The 24,774-nt window shown below is 62.0% G+C and overlaps 1 protein-coding gene across 5 annotated transcripts in view; it reads left to right on the top strand.

The window, feature by feature from the left end:
* The window catches only part of SLX9 (SLX9 ribosome biogenesis factor), a 36,952-nt gene extending 12,492 nt beyond the window's left edge, over positions 1 to 24,460 (top strand). Inside the window, exons 3-6 of one of the 5 annotated variants that reach the window (XM_042956471.1) lie at positions 11,020 to 11,088; positions 17,110 to 17,260; positions 21,864 to 21,935; positions 23,099 to 24,460. In XM_042956471.1, coding sequence (XP_042812405.1) covers positions 11,020 to 11,088; positions 17,110 to 17,260; positions 21,864 to 21,935; positions 23,099 to 23,222 — 416 coding nt within the window. In that variant the 3' untranslated portion in view covers positions 23,223 to 24,460. The remainder of the gene's footprint in view (positions 1 to 11,019; positions 11,089 to 17,109; positions 17,261 to 21,863; positions 21,936 to 23,098) is intronic. The other 4 variants (XM_042956470.1, XM_042956467.1, XM_042956469.1 and 1 more) reach the window with 4 other exon arrangements.
* The last annotated feature ends 314 nt before the right edge of the window (positions 24,461 to 24,774 follow it).

The raw sequence follows: 24,774 nt of genomic DNA, 5'->3' as shown, positions 1-24,774 counted from the left end.
CGTGGGGGCTGAGATCCGTGCAGGTGGGGGGCCTGGTGCTTGGAGGTGTCTCTGCTGGGCCAGAGCAGGGTAGGCGTAGCGTGGTGAGCGTCTGCTGAACGCCGAAGCCCGCCAGGCACGGGCTCAGTGAGCAGTGGGCAGGCCCCGGCCAGACCCTGGGAGGCTGGAGCGTCCCTCCTGCCAGGGTTCTCCCTGCCCAGCTCCAGGCCTTCTCTTGGGGTCCCTCTCTCAGAGCCTCAGCCCAGCCCTTCCCCCCGATGTTGCCCAGCACTGGTGATCCAAATGCCAGCAGGGCTGCCCAGCCCACGTGGGACACCCCCGGCATGCCTGGGCTCCACGGGTCAGCGTGAGCCGCGGCAGGGTATAGGCCCCGCCGGTCACGACTCTCACCGGGTCCAGGGCTCCGAGGATGGTCACAGCCCCTCTGAGCAAGGAGCCCCTCCACCCTCCCGTGAGCGGTCTCTGGCTTGGCTCGGGGTAGACTCAGGTAAGTCAGTGCGCAGCTGTGTCCACTCCCAGCACAACGAAGGGGGACCGTTGCAGTGAACCGGGCAGCCACCCTGCAGGACTGAGGTCCGAGGTCCCGCCTGTCCGTGGGAAAGAGGACCAGGACCGAGGGGCCACACCCCACTCCACAGCCAGGCCACGAGGAGGAGCCACGCTGCAGGGCCTTGGTGTGCCTGCTGGCTGAGGGCCCGGGTCTAGTCTGGGTCAGCCGCAAGCCCCGGGGGCGCTTGCACACGGCACTGGTGAGGGGCGGTGCCTGCACTTGCCTGGGACCCTCGATAGCTCTGTACTCGTCCCACCCCGACCGGCACCGAGCTGCTTCCTGTGGAAGGAGCGAGGACCCGCCCGTGTCGGATGCTCTTTGTCGTCCTGGGGGATCGGGGGGCTGAGCTCTTCCACTCGGGGAGCTGTGGATTGCTGTCCTCTTAGCCTGGCGTTCTCGTGGGTGGACGTGCGGGGGGCGTGCTGCGGGGTTGGCCTGCTGTGGCCCACGGCCGGCCCTGCCCAGGAGCGTTTCCGCACGGCCTCAGGTCGGTGTTGGTGGTTTTCGTCTAGTGAGCCGTCTGTAGCGCCGGAGTGTTTGTCCCGGGCAGCACGTGCTTCAGAAACTCCCTCTGCTGTCTTGGCAGGTGGTCAGGAGCCAGTCTGCCGGGTCACATCCTGCCTGCCGCTTTCTCGCTGGTGGCCGGAGGCCGTCTGTGACTGGCTCCCTCATCTGCAAGAGGGGCTGCTGGGGGCCCTGTGAGTTCATCCTTGCAGAGCTCTGATTGTAGAGCGTGGCCCCCGCAGGTGACAAGGAGGCTCATGGTGACCCCGCCTCCTCTCTCCTGGAGCCTGTGGTAGTGGCGCCCGTTGGCAGCATGGCGGGCTGAGTGTTCATCAGACCGAAGTAGCTTGTTGGATTGAACCTTCTTAGGACTTCTTAGACACGTGGGCGGGTGGTGGGGTGCAGCCGTTCGGGGGCCAGCGTCTTGCTGCGGCGGACCTCTCCACGCACCGGAGACGGGGGCAATGAGAGGTGGGGGGAGGAAGCAGATCTGGGCCTGCTCTGGGGTCTGAGGGGAGCAGGAGGGGCCGGGCTGTGGATGGCGCTCCTTCGTCCTGTTCTTCGAGCCGTTGGCTCCACGGAAGCCGGGCCGGCGCGTGAACGGATGCCCCGAGTCCACACCGAGCGTCCGTGCCGAGCCCTGGCCGAGGGTTGGAAGGTAGGGGCTGGCTTCCCCCTGAAACTGCTTTTGTGAAAGGTAGCGCTTCGTGATCGGAAAAGTACCGTGTATTACAGGAAAGACTCAAGTCTACATCTGCCGCCAGGGACCGCTGTCCCTCTGTCCCCGTGTGGGGTGTTGCATTTGTGACCTCCCTGAGTGACCTCCCCATGCACACAGACTGACTTGGTTAGAGCTGATGTTGCCTGGCCCATGTCAGGAAGGGGCCAGCGGGCCCCTCGGCCGAGCTTGCCTTGCTGCTCTTTGTCTGGACAGGGTCCCCACCTCGCGGGGCAGGCTTCCTGGGGGAATGTCCATCTGGGGATGGTCCTGGGTGCCCCCTGTGAGGTTGGCGGGATGCCTTTGTCCGGTTGTCCGCACACAAGCGGGAGGCCTTCCTGGCCATGCAGAGAGGCGGCCAGCCTGTGTGGAGGGATGGTGCCCCTCAGGGCTGTCTGCCGTGGGCGTGGGGATTTCTGGAATTGTGTCCTGGGGCTCTTCGTCAGCAGAGCTGGGCCCAGTTGCAGGCAGGTCCTTGGGTGCTCCTGAGAGCCTTCGCTCCTCTCCCGCCACTCCAGAACCTTCCTTCCGCGGAGGGCCGCTGTCTTTACAGTGCTGTCCACCAGCGGTGGTCTTTGGACCCGATCGGGCGTGTGGGGTTGTATGGCCGTGTGGGGGTCATTGGGTCACGAAGGGTGCCGCTCCCCCTGGGGTACAGCCGTGTCAGGGGCTGGAGAGGACGGGTTGGGAGATGCTGCTGAGCACGTGGCTGCTGTTTCTAACCCCGGCCCTCTGGACGCGGTGGCAGGGAGCTATTTAAGGTTCTCGGCGCCTTTCTGCTGCACGTGGAGCCCGGCAGCAGCCCCCGCCGTGGCCGTGTGCTGTCACTCGTGTCCTTGGTGGCTGCGAGGAGGCCATTCCTTCACATGGTCCTGCGCTATCGGGGCTCAGTGCCCGCGGGCCCGGCAGCCGCCTCCCTTTGGGCACCTGCACCCTGTCTGCTGTTTTCCATGGCCCACCGCAGGGTGCTCGGCAAAATCTGTGAGGTGGGGCCTCCTGGCCTCTTCCCAGTTGATGGGTCCTCACGTCCCTACCGCTCAGAGGGAGGCCCTGTCACATACACGTGGGACGGCTGAACCTGAGCGTGGCCTGCGCTTGTCTGTCTGCCCGTGACTTCCCCCCGTCTGCTGTGCGGGCTCGGTGGTGGCCGCGGTCAGGGAGGGCGCGTGCGGTCTCTGGCGGGGAGCCCCCAGCAGGGCCTGTCCTTGCCCCACTTCAGGATCATGCCGGTGCCTGGTACACCGTGGAGGGGAGGCCAGAGCATGTTGTGTGCACGCTGCTTGGGTGGCCCTCGGGGCAGCTCGCCCGATGTCCCCTCTCTCCAGCCCCTGCCTGAGGGAGACTGACCTCGGCCTGAGCGTCCCAGGGCGGAGGCACCGCCTGGCACAGGTTGGACTGTAGGGGTGCTGTCTGTAGGCCTCCTTCCCTGAGAGAAAGGGGCCCGTGGCTGTGAGCTGTTTGCCTCCATACTTGGAATACAGCCGTCCTGCGCACTGTCCCTCTGGCGCCTTGTTATCTGGAGGGTTTCCCCCACCTGGTTCCTCCTGCCAGTGGCCTGGAGTTGGTGATGGAGATGGGCCAGCTTGGCAGAGGTGAGGGGTTGCGGGAGAGCAGCCAGGAGGTACTCTGGTCACGCCGGGGGTGGGACAGTCTGCCCCAAGGAGAGCACGGCAAGACAGCCCCAGCCCCTCTGCCCCTGGGTCCTGGTCCCGCCCGGTGGGCTGGCGGGGCCCCCTTTGCGGCTGCAGAACCGAAGCCACCGGCTGCCCATCGGTCTTCAGTTCTGAAAGCAGGGACAGCCAGGTTATCCTGCGTCTTTATGTTAGAAGTTGGTCCTAAGGGTGTTGAATCTGCCCTTTTGACGTACACAACGGTTTGTGGCCTCTGGGAGTTCATCACGGGAGAGGTTTTTCGTTAACAAAAAGGGTGCTTTAGCAGTAAAACTTGGTGGGTGTGCTTTTGTAAATGTGTTGACGCGGCCTCTTTGGTTAATAATCTTGCCACTCTGCTCCCCACACTTTGTCTTTGATTAGAGCAATTTGTCCCCAATTTTTTTTGGTATCTTTGCTGTTTTTTTTTTTTTTTTTTAATTTTTTTTTTTAACATTTATTTATTTTTGAGACAGAGAGAGACAGAGCATGAACGGGGGAGGGTCAGAGAGAGGGAGACACAGAATCCGAAACAGGCTCCAGGCTCCGAGCTGTCAGCACAGAGCCCGACGCGGGGCTTGAACTCACGGACTGTGAGATCATGACCTGAGCCGAAGTAGGCCGCTCAACCGACTGAGCCACCCAGGCGCCCCTGTTTTGTTTTTTTTTTTAAAGTCTGTCTCCTTATGGGGGTGCAGTGTAAGTCATGAAGAAAAGAGAGAAAGGAAGGGAAGGAAATCTAGCTGCACCATCCATAGGTGACCACCTGCCCCAGCCTTGCCGTGCTGCGGAGCACGGGCCTTCCCTGCGTGGCTGCATCTCTGGCCGCCTGGTGCTGGGCCAGTCCCCTCCCTCTGGGAGAGCCCACGGCGCTCGCCCACCAGTGGCTCCCTTCCTAGAGTAGGTGTCATGCCACTGCCCTCCCTAGTGGGTTGGGAGCGTGGCACACGCTAGTGTGGAGACTCAGTGCGGGGACTCCCCGCGGCCGTCCCCACCGCAGGCTTTGTTTCCACCCTGTGTGCACGCATGGCCGGCCCCGGCCCCTCACTTCGCTGAGTGCCGGGCATGGTTGCCCATCAGCACGAGGCGACCTCGCTCCTCTGCAAGGCTGTTGGGGTTGTCATGTGAGGGGATGTCGGGTCCCCCATCTTTGGGTGCCGGTGAATGTCTTTGTAGACAAAAATGTAGCAGTGGAATTGCTGAGTCAGATGCACAGACATTTAAAAAACCAGTGACCAGTTTTGGGAGCTACATGGCCCCTTTGCTCCCGGGTCTGCATCCCAAGGCCCTGCGCGTGGCCCCAGGTGTTGGTGCTGCCTCTGACTGGGGTGACTGGGGATCGGACACAAGGAGCCTATAAGACAATGAACGTCCGTAGACGTCGCCTCATGGCTTTCTCAAGACGCCGCCCTGTGGGAGCTCCTGCTTGGCACCCGAGTGGGCCTCTGCCTCCGGTTGGAGCCGGCTGGTGCTGACTTAAGTCTCTGCTCACGTGAAGGGGGAGCAGTGGGGGCAGGTTTGTAAACCGTGCGCTTCCTTAGAAGTTCCATTAGCCACATTTCCGTATAAGCAGCCTCTTTCTGCACCTTATTCTTTAGGCTGTTTGTCTTTTTTATTGATTCAGGAGAGCTATTTACATAGGAGGGAAGAGGCCTGTTTTGTTACGTATAAACCAGTGACCAGTTTTGGGAGCTACATGGCCCCTTTGCTCCCGGGTCTGCATCCCAAGGCCCTGCGCGTGGCCCCAGGTCAGTCATGCCTTTTGAGTTTGTTCACATAACTTGTTGCAGAAGTTTTTAATTTGTATGTAGTCAAATCGGTGTTTTCTTTGTGTTTTGTAGTCGTTTGTGTCTTTTGCAGTACTTTTATGGTTTCGTTTTTTATTTATATATTTAATCACTTGGGACCTTATTTTGATGTACGGAGGGACGGGACCGATTCCCACTTTATTTCCCCCAAATCTGTGTCTTAGGTGTGGTGGGAGTGTCGGTGTCCCGAGATGGCCTTGTCCACGGGGTTAGTCTCACCGACCTGCCTCGGAAGCGGTTCTGACACCTGCAGCTGCCTGTGCCCGAGCGTTTGCGCACGTTCATTGGTGCCGTGAGAATAGCTTCTTGATGTCATTTACAGGAGAACTAATTATGTATTGACTCTCCTCCCAATTCCATGAGAGCAGAAGCCCCGTGATAACGCATCAACCGTGTCCTCCCCGGACTCAACACCAGGAGCCCAGGGCCCGTCTTCCGCACGTCCCGCACGGGCAGCAGGCTGTGTCGGAGGCGGGCCACTGGGGTGCAGGCGTGTGGGTGTGGCTGGGCCGGCCACACCGGTTCCTCGCTGAGCTCTGTTGACTTTGTACTTGGCCCCCACGAGGCCGGTGTGCCGCAGAGGTGGTTCCCCTCTTACAGACGAGGAGACTGCTGTGTCGCTCCCCCAAAGAGCCGTGTCTTGCCAGAGGAGGGTGCGTCTTACCGTCAGCCTTTCCCGTCAGAGCAGCCTGTCCCTGTGTTTGTGCCCGCGCTTTCTCTCCGGGACGCCCGCAGTCATGGTGTCTGTACCTGAGGTTGCTGCCTTGAGGCTGGGGAGGCGACCCGCCTGGCCAGGAGGCCTCCTGTGCTCAGCATGGTCAGTGGGTTGGTTGTTGTCAGTATTGTTTTTAGGTTCCGGAGAATTGCTCTGAGCCTCGGGATGGGTGTGAACCGCTCACTGGGTCCCGGGGACACCCTGGGCCAGCCAGGCCTCCCAAGCCTTGGTGTTCTTGGCACCTGCCAGAGTGAGCTCGGGTGGGCACTCAGGCTGGGGCGACGCGCCCCAGAGTGTGCAGTTGCTGTCCCTTTGTCACGCGTCAGAGATGCTGCTGGACACCTCTCCCCCTCGGAGAGGCAGCTGTAGCATTGACTCTGGCGGAGGTGGTTCTGGAGGTCAGGGCACACCCAGGATCGTGGCTCTGGAAGGGACTGGGGCCCAGGTTTGCATGCGGTACTTTTAACCCCCCTAATGGACACCAGAGAGGCCGGCGTGATCGCACCCAGCCCCATTTTCCTGAGGCTGGTGTTTCTGCCGTCGTGGGTCACAGAGAGCTTCTGCACGGAGAAGGCGACTGGAGGTTTGGTCTGCTTACTCCGTCCCGAGGATCAGAACCGGGGCCACCCACGCCCACGCCGCACGCCGTTGGCCTTGGTACGGCACGTGCTCGTCGGGCTCTCTCCGCGTGGTTCAGGGCAGGCCCTGCCCCTGGGCTTCAGCGTCTCCCTCAGTGAAACAGCACAGCCGTAGGGCCTCACCCTCTAACCTCCGCTGGCACAGGAGTGAGGCTGACAGAGGTGAGGTGGGGGTAACCGTGAGCCAGAGCAGAGCAGACCCCGGGGCGCTCTCTGGGGCTCTATCTGGAGCAGGAGTTCCTAGGGGGTGTGAACTGGTGCCCCGGGTCACTGGCCCCTGTGGCAGAGGCCTTGTCAGTGTGTCCTTAAGGAGAACCCAGTTCGGCAATGCCGTGGGGCCACCGTTGGCCTGACTGGGATTCCCGTCCGCCTGGAAGAGGTGTCCTTACCCAGAGGGGTGAGGGTGGCCTGTCCAGCGTTGAGCCCAGGGGATCCCGGTGTGGGGCCGTGGCAGGGGCTTGGTGCTAGGACTGGAGAGCGGTGAGGGCTTCAGGGGTTAGTGGACCGGACAGGCCACCTCTGTGTCCCCCTGGGCATCCTCAGACCCATCTCAGCCCATTCTCCTGGGGTGTGTCCCCCACGGACCGTGGTGCCAATGTTCAGGGGCATCCCCTTCCACAGCTGTTGGCTCAGGCCCCGGGGACACTCTGATGGGCAGACACCGACCGCAGGGACCTGGGCGCAGGGGTCAGAGCCGCTGCCGGAGAGGGTGTGTCTGGGGTTTGCCGTAAGTGACCGAGGTGGCTGGGAGTGGGGGCAGCTGGAGCGCTCGTGGTTCTCCGCAGTGTCCCTCCCCTGCGTGTGTTTGAGAATCTCCGTTAACAAGGCTGGCACGGAGCCAGGTCCCCCGCCCCTGCCAGGACCTGTCTCTCTTCCTACAGTCCCGAGAGACACCCTCCAAGGTGGCCTCCGCTCCGGCTCTGACCGCGTCCAGGGACCCTGAGGTGCACCTGGGCAGCTGTCTTGCCTCGCCCGGTCTCGGGCTCTGGCTGCGCAGGCAGCCCTGACGCCCCAGATCCCACCTTCTCTGTGAAGCCTGTGCTTTCGCGGCTTCTCCTCAGGGCCCGTCCGCCTGGCCCACCGGCCCCCGCGCCCTCCCTCTTATCGGTCTCGGTCCAGGCTGTAGCCGCAGTGCAGAACGCGGACTTTGCCCGGTCCTTGGGGGTCTGGGCTTCTGGAACCCTCCGGATGCCCTGGGTGGGGGGGCCCGGCAGGGACACTGAGGTGAGCAGGGCTTGTGGCGCCTGTCCCGGTCCCTGCCGCCCGTGCCCAGTGTGGCAGCATCCGTGTCCCTCCTGGGCGCGTGGGGCCCTCTGCCAGTGCTTCCGGGTGGCTTCTGTGGGACCTCACTGCCCACGCGCTCGGCCGTCTCACAGGGCCCGTGTGTCTGGTTCCCGTTTCCCCAGTGCGTGGGGACGGGCTGCCGGGCGGAGGCTCCTGGGGCAGAGCAGGGTGGGGGCCCCGATGCAGCGTGGCCACGAGTTAGTCAGTCCTCCCTGGTCGTAGACTTGTTTTTATTTTGAAGTTACTTCAAATTATAGCAAGTTGTAGGAGCGTGGGGAAGGTGTCTCCCTGAGCCTTTGAGGGCGAGCTGCCTACATGCCCCGCCGTCAGATGCTTCCTTGGGAGGCCGCCCTCTTGCCTTCGCCTGTTGGATGTGCGGGTCACTTGGCCTCCGCTGCCCAGGCTCATGCCCCAAACAGATGCCCCCTGACCCCACAGTGGGCACCGTCATTACCCCGTTTGTGGCTTGACATGCCAGTGGGACGTGTGGACCTCTTACCCCCCACCCTCAGAGGCCCCTGACGCCTGCATGAGGCTGCACAGATGCCCTCCCTGCCTCGCATCAGGCTCGCGCCTGGCGGCCGGACCCCATGGTGGGTGCGGTGCCGGGCGCAACACGGGTGGGGGTTGCTGGTTGGAGCAGTGTTGGTCCTGGGCGTCCACACCGTGCAGCCCCTCTGTTCACCCTCTCACACCCACCCCATTCTGAGCTGCTGAGGGTGACTGACGAGTCACGGGGCCTCTGCTTCCCAGGGGAGTAAGGGGTCAGGGCGGTGAAGAGAAAAGTAGGTCAGCTCCAGCACGTCCGGGAGTTTCGACACAGGGCCACAGCGTGCAGGGTCTTAGTCTTGGAGAAGGGATTAAATTCTCCCGGGAGTCTCGGGCTACAGGGTTTGTGCACGTTCCTGAGGTGACAAGTCTGTCTGACGGAACTTGTTTCCGGATTGTTGTGGCAGTGGCATCAGGGATCTGCTGTCATAGCAGGAAAATCTGCATGGAGTGGAGATAAATTGGGAGATGTGCGTGTCCCACGGCACCGGCCCCGTGTGGAACAGGCCCCGGGCTCCGCCGCGTTGTCCCTGGGGAGGCCTGTTAAGGCCAAGGCAGTGGAGCCAGCCTGGAGGCCGCTCTGTGTTTAGAGCAGGCCCGAGGCAGAGACCCTGGCTGCAGCGTGGGGCGTTGCCTGGCCCGGCGCCCTCCAGCCCACGTTCCCACACGCCACAGCCCTGCCGTGGGGCAGAGAGCCGGCAGGCTGCGTCCTCTCTGCTCCCGGAGCCTGGCAGTGGCGCTTTGCTGCTGCCCCCAGGTCGGGCAGCCCTCCCCTCCCTGGTCGGAAGAGTTTCAAAAGGGCGACAACCATCTCTCGGGCTTTGTGTCGTCAATCTGCGGATCGTGCCGAGAGTTACCTGCTCTTCGCCCCACTGTTCGCTTGAGGATGCGGAGGCCGAGGGGCTCGGTACCCAGTGAGAGGTCCCTCCTCTGGGGGGTGTCCTGCGGCCCAGGTTAAGTCCCGGCCCCGTCCATTTCCTGCCCTTAGAGAAGGAAGGACCCGGAGGAGGGGAGTCCCAGCCCCACCTGACACGCCAGCAGGCACACCCTCGGGGCTACACGTGGCTTCCGCCGACACGGGCTGGCCGTCTTCGTCTAGCTGGGAGTCCACGTCTGGTCAGCGTGGCACAGGCCCCAGTGGCGTCAGCTCTGCCACCACCCCCCCCCCCCCACGTAGCTTTGGGGGCAGGGGCTCCTCTGTCTTGCCCCCATCCCGTCCACCTGCCGAGGAGGAGAGGGCCTCCCTGGGGTCAGCAAGACGGACCCGGGAAGCCTCGTGTCCTGCAGCCAGGGCCGTGTGTGATTTCTGAGCTCTCTGCGAAGCTTCACCTGTGCCCATGTGGCTCAGGGTTTATTCCAGTCTTGTGTCTCCGGGACCCTCCAGGACTGTGGTCCCCGGGGTGCTGGCCCGATGGGCTCAGCTGTCACGCTCCCTTCCGGTCACACTCATAGTTCTGTGAGCCTTCCTCTGAGCCTGGGTTTTCTGTCCTTGAAACGGGGCCCGTTTGTAGGGTTGCTGCCAGAGATGTGCCCTAAAGGGCAGCAGGTTTCTTCAGGCAATTAGTGAAGGAGTGTCACAGCTCTGCCCCCTTCCTTCGCGGGCCGTCCTGCCCCCGCCTGGGCACCTGGCAACTCCAGGGCTGGCTCCGCAGCTCCTGGGGGGCGTGGGCAGGCGGGCCTCCCGCACGGCTGGTGGTGGCAACGCGGTGCTTTGCGTTGTTCCCTAGAAGGAGGCCGCGCGGGTGGCTCTGACGGCTGGAGCAGACACCGCACCCAGGCCGCCCAGACACCGAGCATCTACTCCCTCGCGGCGTGGAGGTTGAGATGCTGGGAGGGCTGGCTCCCCCCGGGACCCCTGTCCTGGGCGCACAGACGGCCATCTTTCTCGAGTCTTCTCGTCATCGTCCCTGTGCTTGTCTGTGTCCTGATCTCCTAGGAGGACACCAGGCACGTTGGACTGGGGCCACCCTACCTTCTCCCTCAGTCGCCTCATTAAAGATGTGTCTTCAAATACAGGTGCATTCTGAGGTCCTGGGGATTAAGACTTGAACACGTGAATTTGGGGGACACAGTATAGCCCACAGAATGGGGATGTGCAGGCCCTCCTGGGGGACGAGGGACGGGAGGCCAGGCTGGGTGAAGTCTTCATGTGGTGGGACAGCCGGCAGGCCCGGAGCTGGGGGAGCAGGAGCGAGTGCGGGAGAGGGGACAGCTGGCCCCCAGAGGAGGCGCCGTGTGAAGAGAAGTGGGTTTTTCTCACTACGGTGGCCGGATTTGGTGACAAGATGTGGGACCACCTCTTGCCTAGACTGGACTCCCCTGAGACCCCTTGGCTTTGAGCAGCGCCTGTGCAGAGAAATTCCAAACAGCGGGGCCCATGCGGCTCGGGGGCACAGGCTTCTGCCTAGCCAGAAAGTGCGTGTCTGCCCGTGAGCTGTGTGGCATCTCTGGGCCTCACGGCCACACGGTGGCCCGTCCTGGAGGCCATCCCGGAGTCAGGGCGGGAGGGTTCGCTGGTGAGGCCCGCCTGCGGCCTCAGAAGGACACTGCTGCAGGGCTCCCTCCCGACACGCGCTCCACTCACCCCGTGTGCTCTGTCCCCAGGTGCGGACGCCCGGGTCATTTTGCCCAAGAAGGAGAAACTGAAGCTGAGGCGTGAGAGGTGGCTGCAGAGTAAGTACCTCCCTCGCCTCCCGGCTTGACGCCCCCCCCAGACGGTCCCCGTCGTCCCTGCACCTGCCGCTCTGGGCTCCTCGCGGCGTCGGCTCGTCAGCACGCAAGCGATCCCGTGTGTCGTGAGTGTGTCACCTCAGAGCCACTCAGGGTGTCCGTGAGGTCACCTTCCCGCCAGTGGTGACCTTCCGGACTTTTCTGCGGGCCGCGGCCGCGCGGTCCTTCTCTCTGAGGGCCTCCAGCGGCCGCCTCGCCGCACCCGGTGCCTCTCTGCCCACCGGTCGCCTTCTGGAAGACGGGGTTACTTTTCGTGGTGCCGAGTGCTCACTGATGCTCTTCTGAAGGTTTTCTTGTGAGGATTGCTTTGCAATTTGTTTCTTATTGCACCTTTCGAGTGTGATTCTGTTGACTTTTGAAAATCATTTGTGATACCCTGTGTATTCTCTCGTGGTTAAAATTCGTTTTCGTTGGAAGTATCTTTTGTTTCTTTAGAGAGCGAGCGCGTGTGTCTGGACACACACGTGCGCGGGGGAGGGGCAGGGAGAGAGAGGCAGAGCAGGGCGGAGCAGACTCTGTGCTGTCACTGCGGACCCTCAAGTGGGGCTTGGGCCCTTGACCCTGGGATCAGGGCTTGAGCCGAAATCAAGGGTTGGATGCTTAACAGACTGAGCCACGCAGGCGCCCCTCCTGGAAGGTTTTAAAGAAAATATACTTCTTAAATTTTCTAGGGAAATTTGCCTGTTTCTCCCACAATTATTTTACTTTGTGGTCACTTTGGGGAAGTTCCTTAAGGAAGTGATTCATTCATTGATTTTCTTTTGTCACGGTTCCTGGCACGGAGACGTACAGAATGTCCTCTGTGTACTAGATTTGGAAAACTGATAGACGGCGGCCACCGGGACCCTGCACGTGTCTGGGCTGCAGCGTTGAGCTGATGTTTAAAATTTTCTTCCCGTGCTGGTTGGTGTCTTCGTCTCACTGCTTGGGTCAGTCTTGGCCACCTGTAGTTTCCCGTGAAACATCTTCTCCAGTCCGATCTCTGCCCTCACTAGCAAAGGGCTGCGGGCCCCTCGTCATCAGAGCCCCTGGTCGCTGTCCTGTGTTTGCGCCCGTCTCCGATCTCTTCCGTCCCGGGAGTCGGTTCCCGTATTCGCTTGTTTCTTCCACTTTCTCTGGGTCTGAATTCTCAGTTCTTGTCGTTTTAACACGCTGTTCTTTCTTTCTTTGAGTTTGAGTTACTTAGCTCCTCTGTCTCACAGTTTTGTTCAGGAACGGCGGGCTGTGGCGGTGCCCACGTCACCCCACTCGGTCTTACCTAGTATTGTGTCATGAAAAATGTCACGCAGGAGCAGGGGGAATGTTACGGGGAAACCTGAAACCACCACCTCGGTTTTACGTGGACACCACTTCTTTCCCACGTCTGCTCGTCTGTCCGTTTCTGTCCGTCTGTCCACCACCCGCATTCTGTGCACGTTCCTGAGTGGCAGACGTCAGCACACTTTCTCCCAAATAGTTCTACGGTTCAGCGTCTGTTGATGGGTTTTCATTTTTATTTTGAGGTGAAATTGGGTGCAGTGAAGGGCCAGGCAGCGATTTGTGACCAATGCGCACACGTGTGCAACCAGAGTCCCTTTGAGACACAGAAGGCCACCGTCGCCGGCGAGTCCCCGTGCGCCTTCCCACGCAGTCCCCTCGCTCCGCATTCTCGACTACCCTGCAGGTGACCCCTGTGTCATTTCTTTTGAGTCTCCCTAGATTTTACTGCTCTAGACATCACGTATGTGGAATCTCGTAGGACGTACTCTTTTCGTGTCTGGATTTCTTTGCTTCACGTGGTGTTTTTGAGAGTCCTCTCTGCTGAGCGCAGCTATGGCCCGTGCCCTTCTGTCGCCGAGAAGGATTTCTTTATCTGGATGTACTCTTTGCTGCCCACTTTCCTACGGATGGACACCTGGTCTTTTTCTCTTTTTAGCTACCGTGAAAAAGGCTGTGAACATTCTTCACAGGTCTTTTTGTGGAATATGTTTTCATTTCTCTGGGGTGAGTAGTTGGGAATGGAACGCGGGGTCATAGGGCAGGTGTATGTTTAGTTTAAGAAGCAGCTGCCAGACGTTTCCTAGAGTGGTTGTACATCTATGCTCCCGCCGGCCGCGGAGGCGCGTTCCGCCTGCGCCACGGCTCTGCCAGGGCGCGGCGGCATCCGAGTGCCAGGCAGGGTGTCAGCCGCTCCTCGTGGCGTTGGCGCTCGTTACCGCCACCGGGCGTTTCACCGGCCACTCCCGCTTGCACGGCATGTCCGGTCGTGTGTGGTTTCGTGAGGCTCTTTGCCTTCTCTTCCTGAGCTCCAAGAATTGTTCTTACGTCCGGGAGGCCAGCCCTGGGTCATGTACACGTGTTGCAGATTTTCTTCCAGACTGTGACTTTCCTGTTCATTCTCCTGACAAGTTTATTGATTTGAGAGACAGACTGGGCGAGTGGGGGAGGGGCAGAGAGAGAGAGAGAGAGAGAGAGAGAGAGAGAGAGAATGAATCCCACACAGGCTCCACGTTACTCGAACCCACCGAATTATGAGGTCGTGACCTGAGCCAAAATCGAGTCGGACACTTAACCGACTGAGCCACCCAGGTGCCCCAGTGATTTAAAAATTTTTATTTTAGAGAGAGAGCGTGCATGCGAGGGGCAGAGAGAGAGGGAATCTCAAGCAGGCTCCACTCAGTGCGGAGCCCAGTGCGGAGCTCGATCCCATGACCCTGAGTGATCTGAGCCAAAACCAAGAGTCGGCTGCTCAACCGACTGAGCCACCCAGGTGCCCCATCAGGCTAGTTTTAAATTAAACCATTTAGGATAAAGGAGTGTCAGTCTCTGGGAACCTTCCAGAGCCAGCCGAGGGGGAGCGGTAGGGGCAGGAGGAGCCTCCTACCTACCCCCAAAACACTCAGAACCTGCTGCTCTAGACCACATAGTTGGTAGAATGGACCTTTCCCTGTCTCTCTTTGCTTGTAAGTGGGCCAGCCGTGAGATTGTTCCTGGGGACAAGCGTCAGTGTGTGGTCTGTCGGGTCCCAGCGCCCCCGGAAGGGTTTCCTTGGAGAGAAATCCGCCAAGGGGGCTGTTTCCAGCCTAGGTAGAAAGATGGCGGAGCCCGTGGGGGGAGGGGAGGCCGCTACCTACCTGCCTGGAAGGACGAAGGGTGGCTTCGATGCCAGAAGAGGGCATGCAGGGTCCAGGCCTCGAAGGACACTCCAGGTGGGAGGGAGGCACCTCTGCCTCCCTCCCTGTGCGGCCCCGTCTCTGGCTGGGAGACGGGAGCGACTCTGGGGCTCAGTGCAGAAGCAGGGGAGAGCCAGCCGGGCGGGGACCGTGGGGACGGCGGCGAGGTCGTCCCTGCCAAGAGCTGCCAGCCTGGAGCGCCTGTGCTGAGCCGGTTGGCACGGAACTGACACCCCCTTAAATTCACTGTTCTCACTCCCTGAGCCCCCGGGCTGGAATGAGAGGGCACCCAAATCTGAGGATAAGGTGATGTTTCAGCCCCACGTAAAAAAGTTACAGAACCGTTTAGGTAACACGGGCAAAGCCGAAGACCGCGTTCACTGCCAAGTTCCATACAGGGGTAACCGCCGGCTGGTGGTGCAAGATTAAAGTCGCACACCTTTTTGTATTTACCTGGGGGGTGTGTGTGTGTGTTCGTGCGTGTGTATGTGCGTGCACGCGTGCACATCAGTGCCTGGCGCCTGTGTTTTCTGGCTTTACGTTTCTGTTTATTTGTCGTGTTTCATTGTTGCTTAGTTTTGGGGACAGCAGGTGGAAGGCTGCCCTTCACACCTGCCCGGTGACGCCACACTGTTGGGATTTCTGTCACTTCACAGTTTGCTTCAGTGTCCAGGAGGCCCACTGTCTTGTTGCTTGTTCTTCTAAAAAACGTTTTGGCTACTCTTACCATTCAGTTCTTTTAAAAACGAGATTTGGGGGTGCCTGGGTTGCTCAGTTGGTTGAGCATGCGACTCCTGACTTTGGCTCAGGTCATGATCTCCTGGTTGAGATCAAGCCCTGCATTGGGCTCCACGCTGAGCCTGCTTGGGATTTTCTGTCTGTCTCTCTCTGCCCCTCAACTGTTTGTGTGAGTGTGCACACTTGCTCTCTCTCTGTCTCTCTTAAAATTAAAAAAAAAAAAAAAAAAGATCTGGGGGACGCCTGGGTGGCTCAGTCGGTTGGGCGTCCAACTTCGGCTCAGGTCATGATCTCACAGCTGGTGAGTTCGAGCCCCGCGTCGGGCTCTGTGCTGACAGCTCGGGGCCTGGAGCCTGCTTTGGATTCTGTGTCTCCCTCTCTCTGCCCCTAACCCACTTGCATTCTGTCTCTGTCTGTCTCAAAAATAAATAAACATTAAAAAAAATTTTTTTTTAAAAATAAGATTTGGAATTAGTTTCATAGGTTCAGTTAAAAATGCTGTTGAAGTTTGAGTCTGTTGTCAGCTTTGTGGTGGCTTGATTGGGCCGGCTGAGCTCTGCCCTATGGGTTCTCACTGCTGCCCACCCTCCCTAGGTGCATGACGGGTTGGTGTGGGGGCTTCTGATGTTTTGCCAGAGAATATGAGGTTTCTGGTAGATAATCTCCTGCCAAATTAGAGAATGTCCTTCCATTCATGGCTCTATTATAACTTTTATGGTGAGCTGATAGTTCTTTTTTGTTTAATTTAAAAAAACCTTTTAATGTTATTTTCGAGAAAAAGGGAGAGAGTGAGCGGGGGAGGGGCAGAGAGAGAGAGGGAGACACAGAATCGGAAGCAGGCTCCGGGCTCCGAGCTGCCGGCACAGAGCCCGACGTGGGGCTTGAACCCACACACTGCGAGGTCGTGACCTGAGCTGAAGTCGGACGCTTAACCGACTGAGCCGCCCAGGTGTCCCCAGGATAGTAAGTTCTTGCATCTTCCTTTTGGCATTTCTTATAGCGATGGTGGCCTTTCTGTTGAAGCAGACCGCTGCAGACCCCCCGGCAGACGTCCCTGCGTCGAATCATCCTTGTGTGCCTTGGACACGCTCCAGCTAGTTAACACGTGTTACTAATTTAAAACACTTCCACTCGGATTTGCTAACGTCTGTGCAGCCGTGTGTAGGTGTCTTCCCCGGAGCCTTGGGCCTGTGCTTTGCTGCCCTCGGTCCCGGCGCCGGTCTGTCAGCACGCCCGCCCTGGCCTTTGCAGCCGTCCTAGGATGTTTGCCTCCCGGAGAAGCGGCGCCTGGTTTGATGGGACCTCAGTAAATTGTTTATCCTCTCCCTGGCAGGATGGGAAGCACTGACCTGTCCCCTTGTGGTCCTGACAGTCCGGGGCGTTGAGGGGCGGCCATCCTTGTCCCCCGGAGCCCAGCTCTTGGGGCCAGGGAGAGCAGCCTCACTCCCCAGGGGCCCCTGGGCTCTCTGGGAGCCTGGTTGGGGGCAGCTTGCGTGTCTCTGACTTTGGAGCAGGCGGGGTGGGCTCTTCAGAGCTGGCCCCGGACAGCCGAGGGACTTCAGGGTGCGCGGCGCCGCCCTAGTGCCGTGGGCTCGGAGGGGGCCGGCTCCTGTGTCTGTGGATGGAGCCTCCCTTAGGGCTTGTCCCTGGTAGGCGGGTGCTTGCAGTTTCTAGAAACGACTTCTGTGCAGAGGCTTCCTGGGGCCCCACAATATCAACTCCCCTACGTGGGGACGCACTTCCTCCCTCCCGGTCCCAGGAGGCGCTTGGAGAGCACAGGAGATGTGGCCCTGCCGTCGGTGACTCGCTGTTTAAATCCTTGTCCGTTTGCCCACTTCTGACCGCACATCCCTGCTCCTGCCCCCAAAAGGCACAGGCCGCCGTGCTAGTGTCCCTTTCCAGAAGGAGAAGGCCTCCGTGCCTGCGGCTCAGTCTCGTCATTCTGCCGTTAGGAAGTGTGCCTCTGGGACGGGGTGCCGGCCTGCCCCTGGGCTCCCAGGGTGCCGGCAGGAAGGAAGCTGCCCGTTCTTTATTCTCTGCTTCTCTCACTGACCTCACGTCTCCTCTTCCCCAGAGATCGAAGCCATAAAGCTGGCCGAGCAGAAGCGCAAGGCAGAGCGGAGACGGAGGGCCACGGTGGTGGTGGGGGACCTGCAGCCCCTGAAAGACGCCCTCCCTGAACTGCTGGAGCTGGAGGCCGGTGGCCGGCGGCCGCGTTCTGCAGGGTGAGCGTCCGTGTGCGGCTGCCTCGGGAACTTGAGGCTGCGAGGCCGGGCCGGGGGTCGGAGCGGGAGAAGAAACGGCGGAGGGGAGGGGTAGGCAGGCAAAGGCCCCAGAGGGGCCTGGCCCGGTTGTTGATGCGGAAACCCTTGCTTCCACGGACCCAGCCGCGAGGTCCGCAGGTGGTGGGGCCTCCCTTGGCCAGCACGTCGAGGAGGGGCGCCTGCCGGCCGTTTGGGCCTCAGAGCGGCTTCGCCGGGAGGGCTGCTGCATGGCGGGGGGGGGGGGGGGGGGGGGGGTCCTTCCTGTACCGCTGCTGGGCTCTGTTCCCCGTGTGCCCTCTGCTTCGCTCCCCAGAGACGCAGCCTGGCACCGTGCCCCCTGCTTCTGGTACCCCGTCCGAGACGCACACGTCCTGGTAGCGCTTCCTGCCGTCCTGCTGTGCGTGCTCTAGAGAAGCCAGTCCCTCTGCTGTCCCCTCCCCGCTCACAGGCTTGAGGGTGGGGGGTGTCAGGCCGTGTGCTCGGGGCCACTCGGCTGCAGAGCTGGAAGCTCCCAGGCCACCTCCTGGGATGGAAGCATCTAGAGCATTCTGTCCGGCAAGGAGTCGGGTGGCCATCACAGCTGATGGCCCGAGATGCAAACCTCACCCTGGTTCTTGATAACAAACGTGGCCCCAGTCACGCGTCCTTCCCCCGCGTTGAGTTTTCTCATCTGAAATGTGTGCTCACCCCGGGTGCGGAGAGCTGCACCAACACCCGGCCGGCGGCCCAGCGGGGAGCACGTGTGGCCTCGGCTGCTGTGGCTGACATTGTTTTCAGCCCTCTGGGTGTAGGAAGGTCCCCGGCTGGGCTGGGGGGTCACGGTCCCTCCTCAGGTGTGTCTTGACACCAGGGAATTGTGTGTTTGTTTGAATAAATGTTATCTTGAAACGGTTTTAGGTTTACCGAAGAGTGATGAGATGATACCGAGACTTCCCCCGTCCATCACGCCCGGCTTCCCAGTTAATAGCTTCTTACGTGGTGCCTTGGACACAATCAAAACACCAATATTGATATATAAGTGATACACTTAAAATAGCCATTGGATAAACCCCATAGTTTATTCGGGTTTCCTCAGTTTCCCCTGATGTCCTTCTTCCTTCCTGGGGCCCCCGTCCAGGACACCACGTGACCTTGATCCCATCCCTCTGCTTCTCCTCTGGGCTGTGACAGTTTCTCTGATGACCCTGACGGTGTCGAGGAGGACGAGTCAGGGATCGGGGGGGATGTCCCCCAGTGGGAGCGGCATGATGGCTTCTCGTGACTGGACTGGGGTGGCGGCTTGTTGGGGGAAGCGCCCGCCTGTTCCCACCCGGCCCGGGCGGGTGCCATCGGCACGGCCTGTCACCGCTGATGTTGGCCGTGGTCACCCGGCGGAGGTGCGTCTGCCGGCTGTCCCCATCCACGCGACTCCTTCCCTTCCCCGCACCGCCCCCCGCGGAAGGGAGTCGCCGCGCGGAGCCCGCGCCCGAGGAGTGGGGAGGTGGGCTCGGCCCGCCGGGGACGGAGCAGCCGCGTAGACGACGTGGGATCCTCCTCCGGAGAAGAAATTCAGTCTGCGCATCAGAGCGTGCCTGCATCGTCTGCCGATGTCAGTCTGGACGCGTGCGTGTGTGTTTTACACCGTGGCTGTCATCCAACACGCCCTCCCTCTCGCTGGGACCGATCCGGCTCTGGCCGCTGGGAGCCCCTTCGGGTGGCTCCTGTGTCCCCCCCGACACGCCCATGGAGGTGGCGTCGTGTTGTTCGGGCACTTCCTTCCTGTCTGGGTCTACACGTGCTCCGGGCTCACCTGGGGCATTTCCTCCCGGCCCTGGAGTCCGCCTTTCTGCCGGGGGCTGCCGTCCGTCTTGCTGCTAGAACGAGGAAATCTGTCTGCGTGCACACCCCAGTGTGTTCCTGTGAAGTTACAGGGACAGTTTACAGGACTTCGTTTTTTGTTTCTTAAAGTAACCTCCACATGCAGTGTGGGGCTCAAGCCCCCAACCCCAAGATCCGGAGTTGCACACTGCACTGACTGAGCCAGCCAGGCGCCCTAACAGCGTCCTCACTCCTGACACTGGCTCAAGTCTGGGGACCTCAGGACCGCTCTTGGGCTCAGCAATTCCCTGGCACTCAGAACTCCCTGAGGGCTGTCAGGTTCCTGCTCTTGGCCTGTCACGGCGAAAGGGTCCGGGCCAAGGTCAGCCAAGGGAGAGGCCCGTGGGGCAGGGCTCAGGAGGGCTCTGTGTGCCTCTCCCGATGGGGGCGGGATGGGGGCGCTGTCTGGCGTGCGCAGGTGATGGCGCTCACCGCCCCCCGCCCGCAGCCGCAAGCTTTGCCTTGGGTCCCTGTACTCCCTCCCGCCCGGTTGTGCCTGGCCGGGAGCCCCCAGCCCCATCTCGCCAAGAGCAGGCCCAGCCCATCAGCATTCATCACAGGAAGCGTCCGGGCCTCTTCCTGGCCTTCCATGGCCGGATTCCTCGGAGCCCGGGAGGAGGCCGTGCCGCTGGGGTTATTAGGTCCCCCCAGTGGGTGACTTCAGAGGGTGTGGACGGCATAGATGGCTCCGTGACTGCTGTTGTCCCCACCCCCTGGGCAAGTCCCAGAGTCCGGGTCGGACAGGACGTGCTGTGGGGATGGCCTTGGCACCCTGGACACCCAGACCTGAATGCAGGGGTCCCCAGGCACCCACCGGGACACCCTGACCGAGGCCCCGGGCCGCTCCAAGCTTGTTCCACATCCGAGATGTGGCCTCCCGGGGCGATGGCGGCAGGGAGCCCGGGGCTCGGGGCTTTTGGAGCGTGCCTGCCCCTGGCCGTGTCCCAGCCTCCATCTGCGTGGGCGCCACAGAGGGCTCCTGACACGAGCCAGCACGCGGACGGTAGACAGTCCTGCTGCTCCTCGGGAAGGTTAGCTTCTCTAGAATTCAGTCCTCTGGATGAGAGAGTGTCAGGTGAAGGTCGTCTTTTCCGTTCTGACGAACCGGGTGGGGAGCCCCATGCAGCCGAGCCACCGGGCCAGCGGGCACAGGGGCGAGGCCGCCCATCCGCGGGACTCCGTGGGGTCCGGGTGGCCTTGGCCACGTCTTGAGGCCGCTGCCGCCACTACACCGGGGCGGCCCCGGGCTGGCGGCTGCTGCTGGAGAGCTGGCTAGAGGTGGCAACACGGCTCCGCTGGGCCCCCACCCTGGGCGGACTCGGGTTTGCCCGCTGGGCTGTGGGTTTACGCAGGAGTCTGCGTGTTCCCACCGGCGTCGTTTGGGGTTTCTTCCACACACTTGGTTTCCGAGGCCCCTGGGGGCCGGGCGTGCCCTGTGGGCTCACCCGTGGCAGGGGAGTGGCAGGGGAGTGGCAGCGGTAAGGGCGGACACCAGTGCCGGGGGTCACCTGCCTTGGGACTGCGGGCCTGGCTACCCAGAGTTTGCCAGGAAAGCATTTGCCTGTTTGACAGGGAAACTGAGGCTTCAGGGCTACAGTGGTTTTCCCAAGGTTTGTCCTGGGTCAGCCGTTGTCCAGAGCCACTGCCTGCAGTGCTGGTGAGGCTGGGGTCACCTGTGCGGGTACCTGAGCAGCGAGCAGGCTGTGTGCTCTGAGCCGCACAGCATTCCCGCCGGGGGTGGGGGGTGGTCTCAGTCCAGCCACCATCTGCCCTGCTCGGTCTGCAGCCAGAACAAGCTCGGACGCCACAAGTGAGCGTCTGCCCTTCTACGAGCTCTCTGCCTTGGTCATTTCAAAGCAGACCAAGGCCCGGACCTGTCTGGACAGAGGGGACAGGACTGAGGGGTTGGCTGGGTTTGTGCTGGGGTGTTGGGTCTGCTCACCCCGATGGCCTTGGGGATTCACCCTGTCTGCCTTTGTCCGCAGGACGGGAGCCTCCCCCCGGGAGCTGCTTACCGGGGTCCTAGCCGTGCCCTGAGGCTCGATGGCCATCTTGGCCTCCCACCTTGCTAGGGGGTCACCTGGCCCACGGGCACCGAGGGGACTCCCCGATGGGTCTCTGCTGACGGAGCTGGAGGGCTGTGGGAAGCATCAGTGGATTTTACTATTTTATAGACGGGGGGTGGGGGGGGCCAGTGGGGGGGGGGCCCCAAGGCCTGGGATGCCAGCCCGTTCTGCGAGGGGCCAGCTCCTGGGTGAACGCAGGGTCAGCAGCGAGAGGAGCAGAGCCGAGGTGGCCTGGGGCGGAGGGTGACTCGGGAAAGCCTGGCCGTAGGCTCGGAGTCTGGGACGGGCCCTTGGGGATGCACGTGGCCGTCTTGGCAGCCCTGCCTGAGAGCGGGCGCTCGAGTCAGCGTGAGCGAGAGGAGAGGCGGGTGCAGGTGCTCTCTGGGACTCAGGAGACAGGTCTTTCATTCATATTTTATCAGAAAACACGAATAAAGAATGAGGCCTTCTGGTCTAGACGCTAAATTTAGGTGTTGGCTCCGGGCTCTGGTTTTCTCGCCCTTCTTGCCGCCCGCCACGTAGACGTGTCTCTTGGTACCGGCTCCCCAGGGAGGTGGGCTGCGCTGGGTCCTGTGGGGAGCCCCACGGTGAGAAGGGGTCCAGGGCGCCCGCGCTGACCTGCTTCTCTGTGTCCCCAACAGGGTGAGGGTGAGCAGGAGGCCCCGGCCCGCCGAGTTGAGCCGCATGAGTGCCGCGCAGAGGCTCCAGCTCCTGTGAGTAGGGCCCACTCCCGAATGGGGCTCCGCCGCTCCCACCCCTCTCCTCCCGTCATGCCCCCCGTGCTGTCCGGCGTCCAGCCCGGGTCCGCTCGGGCACCGCGGACCGCTTGGCGTGCAGCAGCCTGTTTCCAGCTGGGCCGAGGAGCCCTTTCCGTGGGCAGCAAAGGGAGCGGAAGCTACCAGAACCAGCGCTGCCAGCTCTTAGGGGGTCCTCGTTGGAGCCCAGAGCCCCCGGCCATCCCGGGCATCGGGAGCGGACACCTGGCTGGGGCAGTCGGTCCACAGGGGACGGTCTCCCTGACGACAGCCAGGAAGGCACCTTGAGGTTTGGCCTTGCCTGTCCTGCCCCCACCTGCCCTAGGCCGGGCGGCTCCTGTTGTGGCACATTCCCCCCCCTGCCCAGACTGCTTCTGGAACTGCCATCCTGAGGTTTCGGACCGGGTCCCCTTAGTTTCCGTGCAGAGGTGACATCCCCCAGGGGTGCCCACCAGACTCGAGCTGGCCCTGGCGCATCTGAGAGCGGCTGGCTGGGCTCAGAGACCGGCGGGGGGGAGAGCGGCAGCCACCACCTGGACTCGGGGGGCCCCGGACCCCCACCCCCGGAGGAAGCCGTCCCGTCTCCCATCGCAGCTCTGTCGCCACGGCGCCCTCTGCGAGAAGGGCCGGTCTCGGGCTGGCGGGTGCGGAGCTCCCGCCCCTCCGTGACTGTGACTGCCGATTCGGCAGAGCTGCGGGGAGGGGGAGGGCGCCTCTTATGTAAGGCCGCCTGTGCAGGCCGCGGGCAGGCTCTGCCTCCCCACGTTTGTCAGCTTCCTCCTGCTTTGAGTAGCAGCTCCCCACGAAGGCTGGGATGGGGGCCCAGAGCCCACTCCCTGGAGGAGGGGCCGGTGTCCCGGACCCATGGGCACGTACAGTCCCTCCTAGCGCCGCCCCCCTCCCCCCCCCCCCCCCCGCCACCTCCCCGTGGTGACCCTTAGGCCCCAGGTGCTCTGTCCCGGGGTAACCCCTGGCCTGGCCCGCCCGCTTCAGTGTCCAGCCCCACCCCAGGTGCCTGAGTGTGGGGTGGCTGAGGGGAGGCGGTGCCGACGCCTGTTCCTAACACCCCACACCGAGGCGTGTGGGGGTTTGCTGACCCGCTCTGATCTCCGTTCTTTCAGTGAGGAAGAAAGGGCCCGGTTTCAGGAGCTGCTGGCCAGTCCGTCCTACAGGGCCAGCCCCCTGCTGGCCGTCGGGCAGCAGCTGGCCCAGCAGATGCAGCTGCACGGCGGCGGCCAGCTCTGACCCGGTCCGGAGGCGTGCCGTGAGCCCTGAGGACCCGCCCCTGCTGTCATCGCCTTGAACCCGGCGGCAGTGCCCACCGTGAGGATGAGCTGTGGCGTGACCTCGGGCAATGGGCCTGCGGGCTTCCTTCCAGGCTGCTCTTGGGCTTTTCTGGGCTGGCCGACCGGGATGGCACGACCTACCGCCCGGCAGGCGTCAGGATCCTGAGACGCGGCCACGTTGTTCCGTGCTTGGGGGGCGCTTGCCGCCCTCCCGGTTCCCGGGGGCTCGGATGGAACATCTCCTGTCTGCTTCTCCCGTTTTGTCTCCGAGCCGCTCCCCCGGCCCTTTCCCCGCTGTGGCCCCGAGCCCAGGTTGCTCCCCTCCACCTGCTCTTGTGGTTAAGGGGAGCAGGGCCGCTGCTGTCCGTCAGCCTGGACGCTGGGAGGAGGCCTGGTCCCGCCCTGCGGCGGCTGACCCGGGAGCAGGATGGGTATTTATTGTGAGAAGCCCGGGGTTTGGAGGCCGGACTGTGGGAAATCAGACTTAAACCCTTGATTCGAGGATGTGGAGGGGGCTGCTCTTCCGGCCAGAGGCCCCGAGCTCGTGGATGTGCGGCTCAGAGGCCTGGGCCCCCGCGGCGGCAGCTCTGGGCCCAGGACGGGCCTGGGTACCAGCGCCCCTCACAGGCGGGCAATAGCCTGGGCGTGCTGCCTCTGCGTCCGGGCGCCAGGCACTCTGGGTCCTGTGGCTGATCTGTCCCTGACCTCTAGTGGCGCGGCCGCCGTGCTCACGACTCACAGACACCTCAGCATTGTCCGCCGAGCCTGTCCAGGAACGGATGGCTGAATGGAATCGGATCCTGGACCCCTTCTCCGCACAAGAGCACACGGTGTGGACACATCACAGGGACGGGACACAGAAGGGACAGATAAGACCACAGAGGCTGCAGGTGGCAGCCGAGTCCCCTCAGCCAGAGGTCAGCGTGGCCATGTCGCCAGGACCGCCATGCCCTAAGGGACGGTACGGTCTTGTTCTCAGCACAGAAACCAGTTCTCCATACGTGAGACAAGCTGTTTACAAAGTGGTATTTGTGACAAACTTGTTTCTGCAATAAAATAACTGCTGGGAAAAACGGAGTAGGGCACTGGCCGCCCGGGAGACGGTGCAGATGCCTGGGCGTTTCCCCATCACGCCTTTCTGTGTTGTCTGCGTTTGGTGACAGTGGCCGCAAGGCTCTTAAGTGTTGTCTGAGGAGAAAATCTCCTTCCTGGTCCCGCAGCAAGCCCCGTCTGACCACGGCTGGGCCTGCTCACCCCCTCGTGCCCTTATCAGGCCCTTCCCCTCGGCCGCTCTGAGAGCACGAGCTGTGGGTAAGGGAGAGGCCGGAGGGAGGCTGGGAGGGCTGCCCCTTCTGCCGACCTCAGGACTCACCCCAAGGAAATGGGCTGAGAAACCTCAAACGTGTGGGGACATGTCCCCCTCCAGAGCAGAGTACCGGACCCCAATGACGGCTGCTGCTCAGATGATCTGGGGCTCGTGGGGTTGGAAACGGGAGCTCCAGTCCCGTGTG

This window comes from Panthera tigris, chromosome C2 (genome assembly GCF_018350195.1).
Source record: "Panthera tigris isolate Pti1 chromosome C2, P.tigris_Pti1_mat1.1, whole genome shotgun sequence".
Taxonomy (NCBI): domain Eukaryota; kingdom Metazoa; phylum Chordata; class Mammalia; order Carnivora; family Felidae; genus Panthera; species Panthera tigris.
This window is presented reverse-complemented; position numbering and strand designations above follow the sequence as displayed.